This window comes from Corythoichthys intestinalis, chromosome 4 (assembly GCF_030265065.1).
Source record: "Corythoichthys intestinalis isolate RoL2023-P3 chromosome 4, ASM3026506v1, whole genome shotgun sequence".
Taxonomy (NCBI): domain Eukaryota; kingdom Metazoa; phylum Chordata; class Actinopteri; order Syngnathiformes; family Syngnathidae; genus Corythoichthys; species Corythoichthys intestinalis.
In genome coordinates, this window is record NC_080398.1 from 42,286,264 (window position 1) to 42,299,556 (window position 13,293).

At 37.7% G+C, this 13,293-nt stretch overlaps 1 protein-coding gene across 1 annotated transcript in view; it reads right to left on the reverse strand.

Moving 5' to 3' along the window:
• The window catches only part of LOC130915243 (brevican core protein-like), a 25,666-nt gene continuing 12,373 nt past the window's right edge, over positions 1 to 13,293 (reverse strand). The window contains exons 9-15 of the mRNA XM_057835136.1: positions 12,364 to 12,900; positions 9,414 to 9,518; positions 9,194 to 9,352; positions 4,825 to 4,907; positions 4,592 to 4,736; positions 523 to 705; positions 1 to 427 (exon numbers count right to left, since the gene is read on the reverse strand). Of these exons, the coding sequence (XP_057691119.1) occupies positions 327 to 427; positions 523 to 705; positions 4,592 to 4,736; positions 4,825 to 4,907; positions 9,194 to 9,352; positions 9,414 to 9,518; positions 12,364 to 12,900 (1,313 nt within the window). The 3' untranslated portion in view covers positions 1 to 326. The remainder of the gene's footprint in view (positions 428 to 522; positions 706 to 4,591; positions 4,737 to 4,824; positions 4,908 to 9,193; positions 9,353 to 9,413; positions 9,519 to 12,363; positions 12,901 to 13,293) is intronic.

The window sequence follows — 13,293 nt, forward strand, 5'->3', positions numbered from 1 at the left end:
TCCTTTAAATAATTGCTCAATTTATTTATTACAAATAATCAAGCCACCAAACATTTAGATTCCCAAGACCTTTGTAATAATTGGTACATTCATTGAAGTAATAAGAAAAAGTAAAGCACAAGTCTCCCGCCATGTTTGCTTTAATAAAATAGAATCCTTTTGGTGAGCAAAAAGTACAACAAAATTCATGCATGCATGAAAGTGAGCCAAAATTGTTTGCCGACACCATTCAGCTGCATTATTCGAATTACGACGCTTTTGATTCAATCAACTAAGGTTAGTCGGATGCTTGGAAAGCTAAATCGAATTTAATGTTGATGGACAGGCTAGCTGTTTTGTTTGTGGACCTCCGTGATGACCTTCACTGATGACCCCTCGTGACGTGGCTGAGTAGTTGTACCGAGTCGCTGGGAAACGAGTGAATCAGCTGAAGATGACAACAAGTAGAACATCAACACAAATTAAAAAGAATTGAAAATCAAAAAGAATTGTTAAACAAATTTTAGCTTTGGGGGGCTTTACCAGGCAAGCAGATGATTGCCGGCTCCTCCCACCGTCCGCTGGGCAGGCAACTGATGACCGGGTGGAACTTCTGTACGAAGCCCGCGTCACAGCGGTAGCGTACCTTGGCAAAGGTCTCGTAACGTGCCCGCGTCTTACCGAACGGCTTGGCGTTGGGAACCGTCGGAGGCTCATCGCAGGACGCTGCCGGAAGACATCAAATTCATACGTTTCCTGCATTCATTCAACTTGTTTTTAATCCAGTTTAACTCTTTTAGCTCTATCAATCATTTGTGAAATGATTTATTGAAAATAAATATACATGTCAGCACGTTATATATTTTGACATTTTTAATTATCTGATGGAATATCTGTGTAAAAAAAAATGTTTACAAAAATTTACTTCAGTTTTACATACTACTTTTTAAGAGCACTTACAATGCTTTATAATTTTCAAAAATGATTTCTCTAATGATATCATTATTATTTATCTAAAAATATTTTTTAATTCATTAAATAATATTAATAGTAAATCAAAGAGTTTTATGCACTATCAATATTTTAAAACTATTTTTTACTATTTCTTTGTTTGATTTGAAATGCTTGATGATTGTCAATTAAAAAGTATTACTATTTCACACACATTTCACTAAAAGTCACCCGAAAATCCCCAAAAAATCATTACAAACCCAAAATCAACAATGACCCCTTGTGCCATGAAACCAACCGGAGGTCACCCAGAAATGCCACATAATTACCAGGAAGTGACCCAAAAATCATCAAGTGACCCTTAATGTCCCAAAACCAACAAAAAATCACCCAGAAATGCCCCAAAATAGCCAGGAAGTGAACCAAAATGTACACTAACTGACCCAAAAATGCACAAAAAAAATCCTTAAAGAGTAACCCAAAATAAACAGACAATGACCCTTAGTGGCACAAAACCAACCGAAAGTCACCCGGAAATGCCCCAAAATTATCAGGAAGTGACCCAAAATCGTCATAAAATGACCCTTAATGTCCCAAAACCAACAGAAAGTCACCCGGACATGCCCAAAAATAGCCAGGAAGTGACCCAAATTGCCCTGGAAGTGACCCAAAAATGCCCCAAAACCATCAGAAGGTGACAGAAAATTAACAGAAAGTGACTTTGAATGCCACAAAACCAATAGCAAGTCACCTGAAAATTCCCCAAAATCATCAAAAAGTGACCAAACATAAACAGAAAGTGACCCTGAATGCCATACAACAAATTAGAAAGTCACCTGGAAATGGCCCAAAAATCATCAGCAATCAACAGCAAAATGTACACACAACGAGACTTAAAAATTCCCCAAAATCAACAGAAAGTGACCCTTAATGCCACAAACCAGAAAATCACCCAGAGACACCCAATAAAATATCAGGACGTTTCCTGACATCTACAGGAAGTGACCCAAAAATGCCCCAACAGTCCTTAGAAAGTCACCCCAAATCAACAGAGTGACCCATAATGTTGCCAAACCAACAGAAAGACACCTGGAAATGCCCCCATATTAACAGGAAGTTACCAAAAATGTACACGAAGTGACCTGAAAAATCCACAAAATCAACAGAAAGTGACCCACAACGCCCCAAAACCAACTGAAAGTCACCCGGAAACGCACCAAAAGCAACAGGAAATCGACAATGAACCGGAAGTGATCCAGAAGTGCCCCAAAATCAACAGGAAATTATCCAAAATGTGTAGGAAATGACCCTAAGATTAGCAAGAAAGTGATCAAAAATTAACTCATTGCCTGTCATGGACAACAATAGGCATCCAATGAATTTCAAATGGGAAGACAAGCTGACACTGCTCATCTTTCAGTGACATTGACGGCACTAGACGTCCAATTCTTTTGTTGTCTAACTACTAATATAATAGAGGATAGTGCAGAATCAAATTTAGTAGTAGATATTTAGTGGTGCAAAAACAAATACTCGTAACTGAGTATCAATACTTTAGCGATCAAATAACCAATCCAGATTTTTTTTTTTTTAATTAGTATCAGTACAATAAATAAAAAAAAGATATACGTGGCCCTTCAAACACAAAATACAGTGGGGCGAATAAGTATTCAGTCAACCACCAATTGTGCAAGTTCTCCTACTTGAAAAGATTAGAGAGGCCTGTAATTGTCAACATGGGTAAACCTCAACCATGAGAGACAGAATGTGAAAAAACAGAAAATCACATTGTTTGATTTTTAAAGAATTTATTTCCAAATTAGAATAGAACATAAGTATTTGGTCACCTACAAACAAGCAAGATTTCTGGCTCTCAAAGAGGTCTAACGAGGCTCCACTCGTTACCTGTATTAATGGCACCTGTTTTAACTCATTATCGGTATAAAAGAAACCTGTCCACAACCTCAGTCAGTCACACTCCAAACTGCACTTTGGCCAAGACCAAAGAGCTGTCGAAGGACACCAGAGACAAAATTGTAGGCCTGCACCAGGGTGGGAAGACTGAATCTACAATAGGTAAAACGTTTGGTGTAAAGAAATCAACTGTGGGAGCAATTATTAGAAAATGGAAGACATACAAGACCAATGATAATCTCCCTCGATCTAGGGCTCCATGCAAGCTCTCACCCCGTGGCGTCAAAATGATAACAAGAATGGTGAGCAAAAATCCCAGAATCACACGGGGGGACCGAGTGAATGACCTACAGAGAGCTGAGACCACAGTAACAAATGCTACTATCAGTAACACCTTGCGCCGCCAGGGACTCAAATCCTGCACTGCCAGACGTGTCCCCCTGCTGAAGCCAGTACACGTCCAGGCCCGTCTGCGGTTCGCTAGAGAGCATTTGGATGATCCAGAAGTGGGCTGGGAGAATGTGTTATGGTCAGATGAAACCAAAATAGAACTTTTTGGTAGAAACACAAGTTCTCGTGTTTGGAGGAGAAAGAATACTGAATTGCATCCGAAGAACACCATCTCCTCTAGAGCAGTGATGTTTTGGGGCTGTCATTGGACAACACGGACTTTCAACTCGCTCCTCACCCCGTGGCGTCAAAATGATAACAAGAACGGTGAGCAAAAATCCCAGGACCACACGGGGGGGACCTTGTTAATGATCTACAGAGAGCTGAGACCACAGTAACAAAGGCTACTATCAGTAACACAATGCACCGCCAGGGACTCAAATCCTCCACTGCCAGACGTGTCCCCCTGCTGAAGCCAGTCCACGTCCAGGCCCGTCTACGGTTCGTTAGAGAGCATTTGGATGATCCAGAAGAGGACTGGGAGAATGTGTTATGGTCAGATGAAACCAAAATAGAACTTTTTTGGTAGAAACACAGGTTCTCGTGTTTGGAGGAGAAAGAATACTGAATTGCATCCGAAGAACACCATACCCACTGTGAAGCATGGGGGTGGAAACATCATGCTTTGGGGCTGTTTTTCTACAGAGGGACCAGGACGACTGATCTGTGTAAAGGAAAGAATGAATGGGGCCACGTATCGAGAGATTTTGAGTGAAAATCTCCTTCCATCAGCAAGGGCATTGAAGATGAGACGTGGCTGGGTCTTTCAGCATGAAAATGATTCCAAACATACAGCCAGGGCAACAAAGGAGTGGCTTCGTAAAAAGCATTTCAAGGTCCTGGAGTGACCTAGCCAGTCTTCAGATCTCAACCCCATAGAAAATCTGTGGAGGGAGTTGAAAGTCCGTGTTGCCCAACGACAGCCCCAAAACATCACTGCTCTAGAGGAGATCTGCATGGAGTAATGGGCCAAAATACCAGCAACAGTGTGTGAAAAGCTTGTGAAGAGTTACAGAAAACGTTTGGCCTCAGTTATTGCCAACAAAGGGTACATAACAAAGTATTGAGATGAACTTTTGGTATTGACCAAATACTTATTTTCCACCATGATTTGCAAATAAATTCTTGAAAAAAATCAAACAATGTGATTTACAGATATCCATGTTGACAATTACAGGCCTCTCTAATATTTTCAAGTAGGAGAACTTGCACAATTAGTGGTTGGCTAAATACTTATTTGCCCCACTGTATATATCGAGCTAAGTACGCCAACAGTCAAGCAAGGCGTCCCACTCACAGACGCCCTTTTTGCAGGTGAATGGCAAATGGTAGTTGCAGGGAACGTCGCTCCAGCGCCCCCCGTCGTGCCAAACCATGGCGCCGCAGTCTTCGCCGGACAGGAAGTAACTGTCGGGTTGACCTCTGTGCCAGTTCTCATAAATCTCAGGCACACAAGGAAGAACATCATGTTTAAAAAGCAGAGAAAATAAGCGATTTTTGGGGGGTTCACAGGAAAGAAAATGTAATCACCAGCAGGTTGCCGTCAGACCAGCGGAAATCTCCCTCGATGGTTTTGTCATTCAGTCCAATCCACTGATATTCTCGATATTTTTCTAAAACCAACAGAGGAAATATGGCTGATAGTCAGAGTTTGGATTTGTTTTTAATCTGAGGCGGATATTTGCATTTATTGTCAGATATACTGTGAATGAACGAGCAAAATGAAAGAATGTGAACATTTTCGAGCACCACGAGAACCTCCGGCATGGAGGCTCCAGGTGCTTCGCTCTTCTCTTGTGGCTGCCCGAAGCTCACTATTTTCCGGCAAAAGGACACGGGGGGTTGGGGTGAAATCCACGTTCTCAGGCAAATGGAAACTCTGGCTTTTTACCCCAAAATGTGACACTGATGCAGTGTTATTTAGGACAGCCCTTTTAATTTTCGTCTTAGTCTTTTGGACGTTGAAGTGCCAATGACAGTATTATAAAAAAATCTTAAATAGCATTATTATATGAATTAGAATCATATTTTGAGACGATTCGACTATATACAACAAATCGGCAAAGCGCAGATGACAAGTCTTTTAATCTGTAATTTTTTTGTATTTATATATTTTTCAAAAAACTTTAATCGCTTGACAGCAAGTTTTAATCCGTCCAAAAGGTGTATTTTCTGACTAATACAGTACAGTGAAGTGGACAAAGGAAGCCCACACTTGACTAAGGAGGAGACCGTTAGATAGCATCTAAATTTCCTGGGGAGGAGACCAAACACTAACGGTATCCTCGTAACATTAAAGGCTGATGTTGTGTCTCCTAGACACCTACACAACCACTTTTAGGGTTCCGCGGCATGAAATCTAAGAATGTGGAAGCAGATTTCTCATGCTGATATGCAGAGAGAAGCTTCTAGTGTCCATTAAACACTGGAGAATTTCTACTACTGTACATCAAGATCTATGCAGGGGTTTCAATTACAACATGCGTATTTTTGGGGAAAAAAAGACTTTCAGCCACCAAAGCCAGTTTCATGAAGCAACATGAAATTTAGGATGGAGGTCTATTATGAGTATATTAACAAAAAGTCTCAAAAGGCCTTCATTTCGTTTTGAAGTGGCCATATTTGGACATATGTGGACGCCAGGTATCAGTTACAACATATGCATTGTATATGAATTGTATAAATATTCTTAAATATTTTTATATATACAGTATATTAGGGCTGTCAAAATTATCGCGTTAACGGGCGGTAATTAATTTTTTAAATTAATCACGTTAAAATATTTGACGCAATTAACGCACATGCCCCGCTCAGATTAAAATGACAGAAGTGTAATGTCCGCTTGTTACTTGTTTTTTGTTATTTGGCGCCCTCTGCTGGCGCTTGGGTCTAAATGATTTTATGGGTTTGGGGAGTGAGCATGGTGTAATGACATCAACAATGGCGAGCTACTAGTTTATTTTTTGATTGAAAATTTTACAAATTTTAATAAAAACGAAAACATTAAGAGGGGTTTTAATATAAAATTTCTATAACTTGTACTAACATTTATCTTTTAAGAACAAGTTTTTCTAACCATGGATCGCTTTAAGAGAATGTTAATAATGTTAATGCCATCTTTTGAGTTATTGTTATAATGAAGAAATGCAGTACTTATGTACCGTATGTTGAATGTATATATCCGTCTTGTGTCTTGTCATTTCATTCCAACAATAATTTACAGAAAAATATGGCATATTTTAGAGATGGTTTGAATTGCCAAATTTTAATCGTTTGACAGCCCTGATATAAATATATGAAATTGTAAATTAAAAAAAAAAAAAAAAAAAAAAAGAATTTTTTTTTATTTATAAAAACAAAATCATTTGGGTTATGGTTCTCAATAACCTATAAAGTGTATCAATAGTTTTTAAATTATTATTTTAATATTATGGAACTATTTATTAGATATTTTATAATTTTCAAATATATTTTGTAAATTAACATTTTTCATTACAAAAAACATATTTGCATTTTCTTTTATACAAGCTATTTCTAAAAATAAAGTTTTTTTTTTTTTTTTTTTTTTTTTTAAGAAAGTATCATTTCTTTTAAATAAATGACAAAACATTTCCAATAACAGGGTTTCTACACGTATCGGCAAATCTCTTTTAATGCTTTTTAATACCACTTTTAATGCCATTTTAAATTACATTAATGCCCATGCCCAACTGCAGATAGTCCCACACACACATATATTGTAAGTACAGTTGTGCGATAGACTAACCAATATCCAATATCCCGATATTGTCCAACTCCAAAAATCCGATACAAATGTTAAACAGATACCGATATACGCGGTTGTGGACTTAACATATTACGGCTAATTGTATTGTGTTCTCCCACTGGATGCTTCAAACTTCAGCAAATAAATTGAAATGAGCCAAAATGTCCATAATTAAAATACGAAATAATTCACAATTAAATTCTGTGTACAGTAGTTACCCCAAAGAGTCACTAGGGGACGACCAAAACCTTACAAATACAGGAAGGCAACCATAGAAAATGCCAATGCAATGACAGTTCCCAAGATGCATTTTGCACAGATTTTTGTATTTTATTACTTTTCTAGTTTTCTTAGTGACTATTTCTTTCTGTTATAACTCATTATTTTTCAATCATTTATTGTTCATTTAAATTTTGCACCATGGATGCATGGTGTCTGAGCAAATGGTCTGCTCACGTACAGTAACAAATCCCGAGCATCTTAGTCTGAAATGCTTAACAAGCATAATTTATATGCTAAGCTGCGACCAGCCTTTGTTCAAAAGCAGAAGGCTTCTTCATTCACTTTGAAGGCAATACGCATATTAGCCCAGAACCAATATCGATATTATCTGATAGCATTTTAGAAATGCTTTTATCTGCAGATATTATTGGCTACCCGATAATATCAGACAACTCTAATTATGTAAAAAAAATTAAAGTTTATTAACCATCAAGGTTAAACAATTTGTAATCCTTCGAACACTTTGACTAATTTAATGACCCAAGTAAGCCCTTAATAAACTGCCATTAACAAGGATAGTAGTCTAATTCATTAAAACTAGGAGGACTGACTGTTATTGCTCACCTTTCAGTGACTCAGAATGTACAGGAATGGACCCTGAAATGCCCCAAAATCAACAGTAGTGACCCATAAGTGCCCCAAAACCAACAGGAAGGGACCCAAAATTATCAGAAAGTGACCTGGAAATGCCCTAAAATCAACAGAAAGTTACCAAGGAACAGGCAGTGACCCCGGAATGCCCCAAAATATGCCAGAAATGACCTTACAATTAACAGGGAAGTGACCCAAAATGCCTACCATTGACAACACAGAAATTAAATAGATAGAAATTAAATTCATTTGAACTAAAAGGACTGGGTGTGAATGCTCATCTTTCAGTGCCGTTGACGACGCTAGGCATCCAATCTGTGTTGACTGGGAGGGGAGAATGATATTTCTCCCAGTCAACATGAATTGGACGTCAATTACACAGTATAGTGGGCTGGAACAGTCACACTTTAAAAATTCAGCCCCTCAAACCAGTTCCATCTAGCACCATGAAACTTGGTAGACATGTTCATCATAAGTAGACTAGGGCTGCAGCTATCGAATATTTTAGTAACCGAGTAATCGACAGAAAATTCTTTCGATTAATCGAGTAATCGGATAAAATAAATATAATTTTAGGTGAAGAGCAATTATAAATATACATGAGAAAACAAGACATTTCATCTAATCTTGAACCATTTTCAGTCAATCAATGTCTGTATTTTTGATGTATATTGTTGAAAACAGCCAACAATTGGACTAGTTAGTTCGGATAATCGAGTAATTGGATAAGGAACATGAAAAATTAAAATACCTGATCAAGCCTCAAACAGTATAAATTTTTTAAAAAATAAGGATCAATGTAAAACAAAAGAACAATAGGCTAACTTACATAGAAAAAGTCCACTAGCTTAAATGCGATAAAATGTGATTTTTTTTTTTTTTTACAATGCTCTAAAAAAATGGTTCTGACGCATATTCCCACAAAAAATAGCTAATTACACCTATAAACTAAATCATGAATGCATTAAAAAACATTAGCTCAAACAAAAACTTGGCTTACGTTGGTCTTAACAGGGAGCAGTTGGATTCAGCCATCTGAAAAGAGGCAGACCAGAGGTCTGCAAACACTTTCAAAATAAACAACACCACTTAAACGAATACTCGAGGCAACAAAATTTAATTCGAATATTTTTTTCTAATCGAATACTCGAGTTAATCGATTAATCATTGCAGCACTAAAGTAGACCCACAAAAAAGTCTGAAGAATCCATCCTCAAAAAGATACAAAAGTCAGCCATTTTGGTTTACAGGAGCCTTTACCATTTATGTAGTGCTGCTCCTCAGGGTTCATAATGGACATGAGGTGCCCCCCAATCATCCGGCAGTGTTGCTCCGCCCCCTCCCAGCTCTGCCGTGTTTTCACATGACGGTAGCAAAAGCTTTGGAACTTCACCCAACCGGCCTCACACAACTCCAAATCTGGAAGGCGAGGTGTGATGAGGTGGAATGTTCGCTCTGAGGAGGTCGGGTTATTTCTTACCTGACTGGCAGAAGGTGCCGCCATACCCGGGCAGGCAGAGGCACTTGGGCGTCTCGCCGTCCAGGCATGTGCCGCCATTTAAACATGGTCTCCCACCGCACAGGTCTGCAGAAAACAAGCAAATATGTCATATGTTAGCCTTGCTGAAGATAGTTTGACTCACTTTGCTGATATATATCATAATTATCATATTTTTTGTCAATTTTAAAACAAAACTGAAAGGAAGCAACAGTAAACACAGTATTTGGAGCAGAAATCTGAGTTATACCTGATAGGCCCCGCCCACTTCTCATTCTAAGCCAATCTAACTAGCCTGTTGGACCAAGTTACTTATTTATAATGTACTATAAATAACTACTATAAACTACTACTAAAACTATACATTTTATTATTATTTTTTTTTTTTATTATTGTAACGGAAACAATTGCAATCATTTATAACAACTTATTGTTCATTTGTATCATATTTTCTAAGGCTGCAACAAGTAATCGATTAAATCGATCAATAAATTAGTTGCCAACGAAATTGATGTTTTTGCCGGCAGCTATTAGCAGTCCCGTTTGGGTCCTTGTTTGTGTGTAATGTGAGGCTGCACGCGTGCACAAGTGATTACAGCAAGAGAGGGAGAGTTCAATGCTACACTCAGGTTGAGTTGCTGAATAAATAATACTGTATTATGAAGTGTCGAGTGTTTGATTTTCTTTTGTGTTGTTAGATCCAGAGTACCTCTGTCAGAGGTGAGTAAATAAGCCAATTGGATTGTATGTATTCTTTGTTGATGAGACGTTACTACGAAGCACGGAGCGCTAAGCTAATAAGTGATTATGCTAAACAGTGTCTTAAGCATCCGTTTGTATACTTGAATTTTTCTTTTATCCCAGACAATTGTTTTAGGCATAAGCGGAGTTTAAGGGGGGGGGGCAGCCTAAACCCCCCCCCCCCCCGGTGGCCGAAAAGTGTCACTGCATGTAACTGACTTTCCTATGTACAGTGCCCTCCATAATTATTGGCACCCCTGGTTAAGATGTGTTTTTTTAGCTTCTAATATTTTTTTTTTCATTCAAATAATATGGGACCTTAATGGAAAAAAAGAGAAAAATCCAACCTTCAGTACAAGTGCATTAATTCAGTGGGAAAAAAATCCCACATAAAGAAATAATTATTTGACATCAAATAATGTGCGTCACAATTATTAGCACCCCTGGTGTTAATACTTTGTACAACCCCCTTTTGCCAACAAAACAGCTCCTAATCTTCTCCTATAATGTTTCACAAGCTTGATTTTGTGTCTGGTGAAGCATTTCTGTGTAGATTTGGCCATATGTTTAGGGTCATTGTCTTGCTGAAAGACCCAGTGACGACCCATCTTCAGCTTTCATGCAGAGGGCAACAGATTTTGATTTCAAATGTCCCGGTATTTCAAAGCATTCATGATGCCATGCACCCTAACAAGGTTCCCAGGGCCTTTGGAAGCGAACCAGCCCCACAGCATCACTGACCCACCCCCATACTTCACAGTGGGTATGAGGTGCTTTATAGCATGCGCATCTTTCGTGGCACGCCAGACCCACTTAGAGTGTTAGTTGCCAAAAAGCTCAATCTTGGCCTCATCTGACCAAAGCACACGGTCCCAGTTGAAGCCTGGGACAAAATAAAAGTGTTTCTTCAAACTATTAAGAATTGCACTTTCATTTAAAAATAAATTAAAATAGCTAATCTTAGCCTCAAATGGTATGAAAAAATATATAAATAAATGAGGATCTACGTACAACAAAAGAACAATTGGCTAACTTGCACAGCAAAAGTCTGCCAGCTTAAATGCTATAAAAATTAACTTTTTTTTTTTTAAAACAATGCTCTTAACAAATCGTTCAAACACATATGCCCACAAAAACCGGCTAAGTATACCTATAAACTAAATTACGAATGCATTAAAAAAACATTAGCTCAAACAAAAACATACCTTTTGTTGGTCTGAACAGGGAGCAGCTGGGTTCAGCCATGTTAAATTTGATATGTCATATTCACTGTTGCCACTCGAGGGCAGTGTATCCCCCCCAAATCAATAAAACGAAATGCAAACACTTTCAAAACAAATCATTACAACGCCACCCTAATTAAACGAATCTTCGAAGCAGCAAAATTTGATTCGAAGCTTTTTTCCAATCGAATTACTTAAGTTAATAAAACTATAATAAAATATTATTTTTTAAAGAAATAGTCATCCATTTTGTCTTAATTGTTACTTACAACATACCTGAAACAACTTCATGTTAAATTGTGAAGGTAATTGGAAAAAAAGTGGTATTTATCTGATTAATAGATTGTTTAATTAATTGTCTGATTAATTGATAATAAAAAAATATCGTTAGTTCCAGCTCTAATATTGTTTTACTGTTGTACGTTTGTTATTAGATAATAAAGAATGACAAAAACTAAAGATTATTTTAATTATCGTAATACAAAGAAATGAATATATTTATTACATATTTATCTTTTGCATTTGGTTGGGTTTAAAATATTAAATAACAATCCTATTAAAAATTTTGTTCGATTTAATTTTCTTTTTAATATGTATGGACTTTTACAACAAGAGGGCGCCATTACTTCATGAATAGTATGAGAGCGTCCTGTGCACCAATAACAATTTTTTTTTTTTTTTTTAGTAAGGTGTCAATTTGGCAACTTCATTTCATTTTTACTGGAGTTAATTTAATTCTTGTAAATTAATTGTATTTTTATAGTGTTGATGTCTTGTATATAATTAATGTTACAGTTTAAAACTTTATCACTCAATGGTAGCCATCCCAGTTCAAATAGAATTCATGTTTATCACTCATCGTCATCATCACCGGTGTTCAAGTTTAAGTGAGTTTAAAACTAGCTTTCTATTGATATTTTCATTTCATCTATGTGAATTTTCTGAGAAAATTGTTAAACTGAATTTACCAAAAATGACTCCTTGTTTTGCAGCCATGGCTGTGGATTTTTCAAAGTTTGCAGTCGGGTCGGTCGTCAAACTGTGGTCTTTAAGGTGACACCCTAAGCATTTTTTAACTGAGACCACATGAGTGTTTTTCTCTTCATGTCCTCCTTCTGGTCCACTGGTTGTGCTGATGGCTTCATGCCGCGTAAGAGGAATTGCAGTGCTGGACTCGGTGTGCAATCCAGAGTCCTGTTGTGTGAAGGCAGTAGTCTGTGTTTCGAGATCGGTGTGGAGCTCTGACGAGTTTGTCTGTTTCAGTTCTGGATTTCCTTGTGAAGTCCTTTCCAACCAATCATCTGACACTTTGGTAGAAGTTTCCCTTGTAGCTTGGTGTGTGGTACCATCCTGGACTGCTTCCAGGAGTCCCGCATGGTCTGTGCTGCGTGGAACGGAGGTGCGCACCTCTGAGAGGGAGCTAGAGGAGGTTCCATGTGATTTGGAGGATGTGACGACCTCAACTGTTGGTGTCGCTGGCGTCAATGTCGCAACAGAGAGCTCACCTGTCCAGAAAGCTACATGTTAAACTTGGCATATCTCATGGATTAGTGTAAAAAAAAAAAAAAAAAAAAAAGAAAACATTTCACTGAAACGAGACTAAACATTTAGGGGTGATTATACTGATAATTTTTGTGGTATTCAAGGTGCTTAATTCTGTTAAGGTACATCAAGCTATTCCAATCAAGCTATTGCTATCAAGCTATTAATAAAGTGTCACTCAATACCATAACTATCCATTAATGAAACAACTGGAAGAGTAACTGAAGAAATAATTAGAACAGAACATGAATTTTGATTGTTATTTACATCTGTAGCACTGCAATGCATGCTAGGAGGCAAGTTGGACGACAAAAGTGTTGACAGCAGGTGGCAGCAGAGGCTCAATGTATAACCCA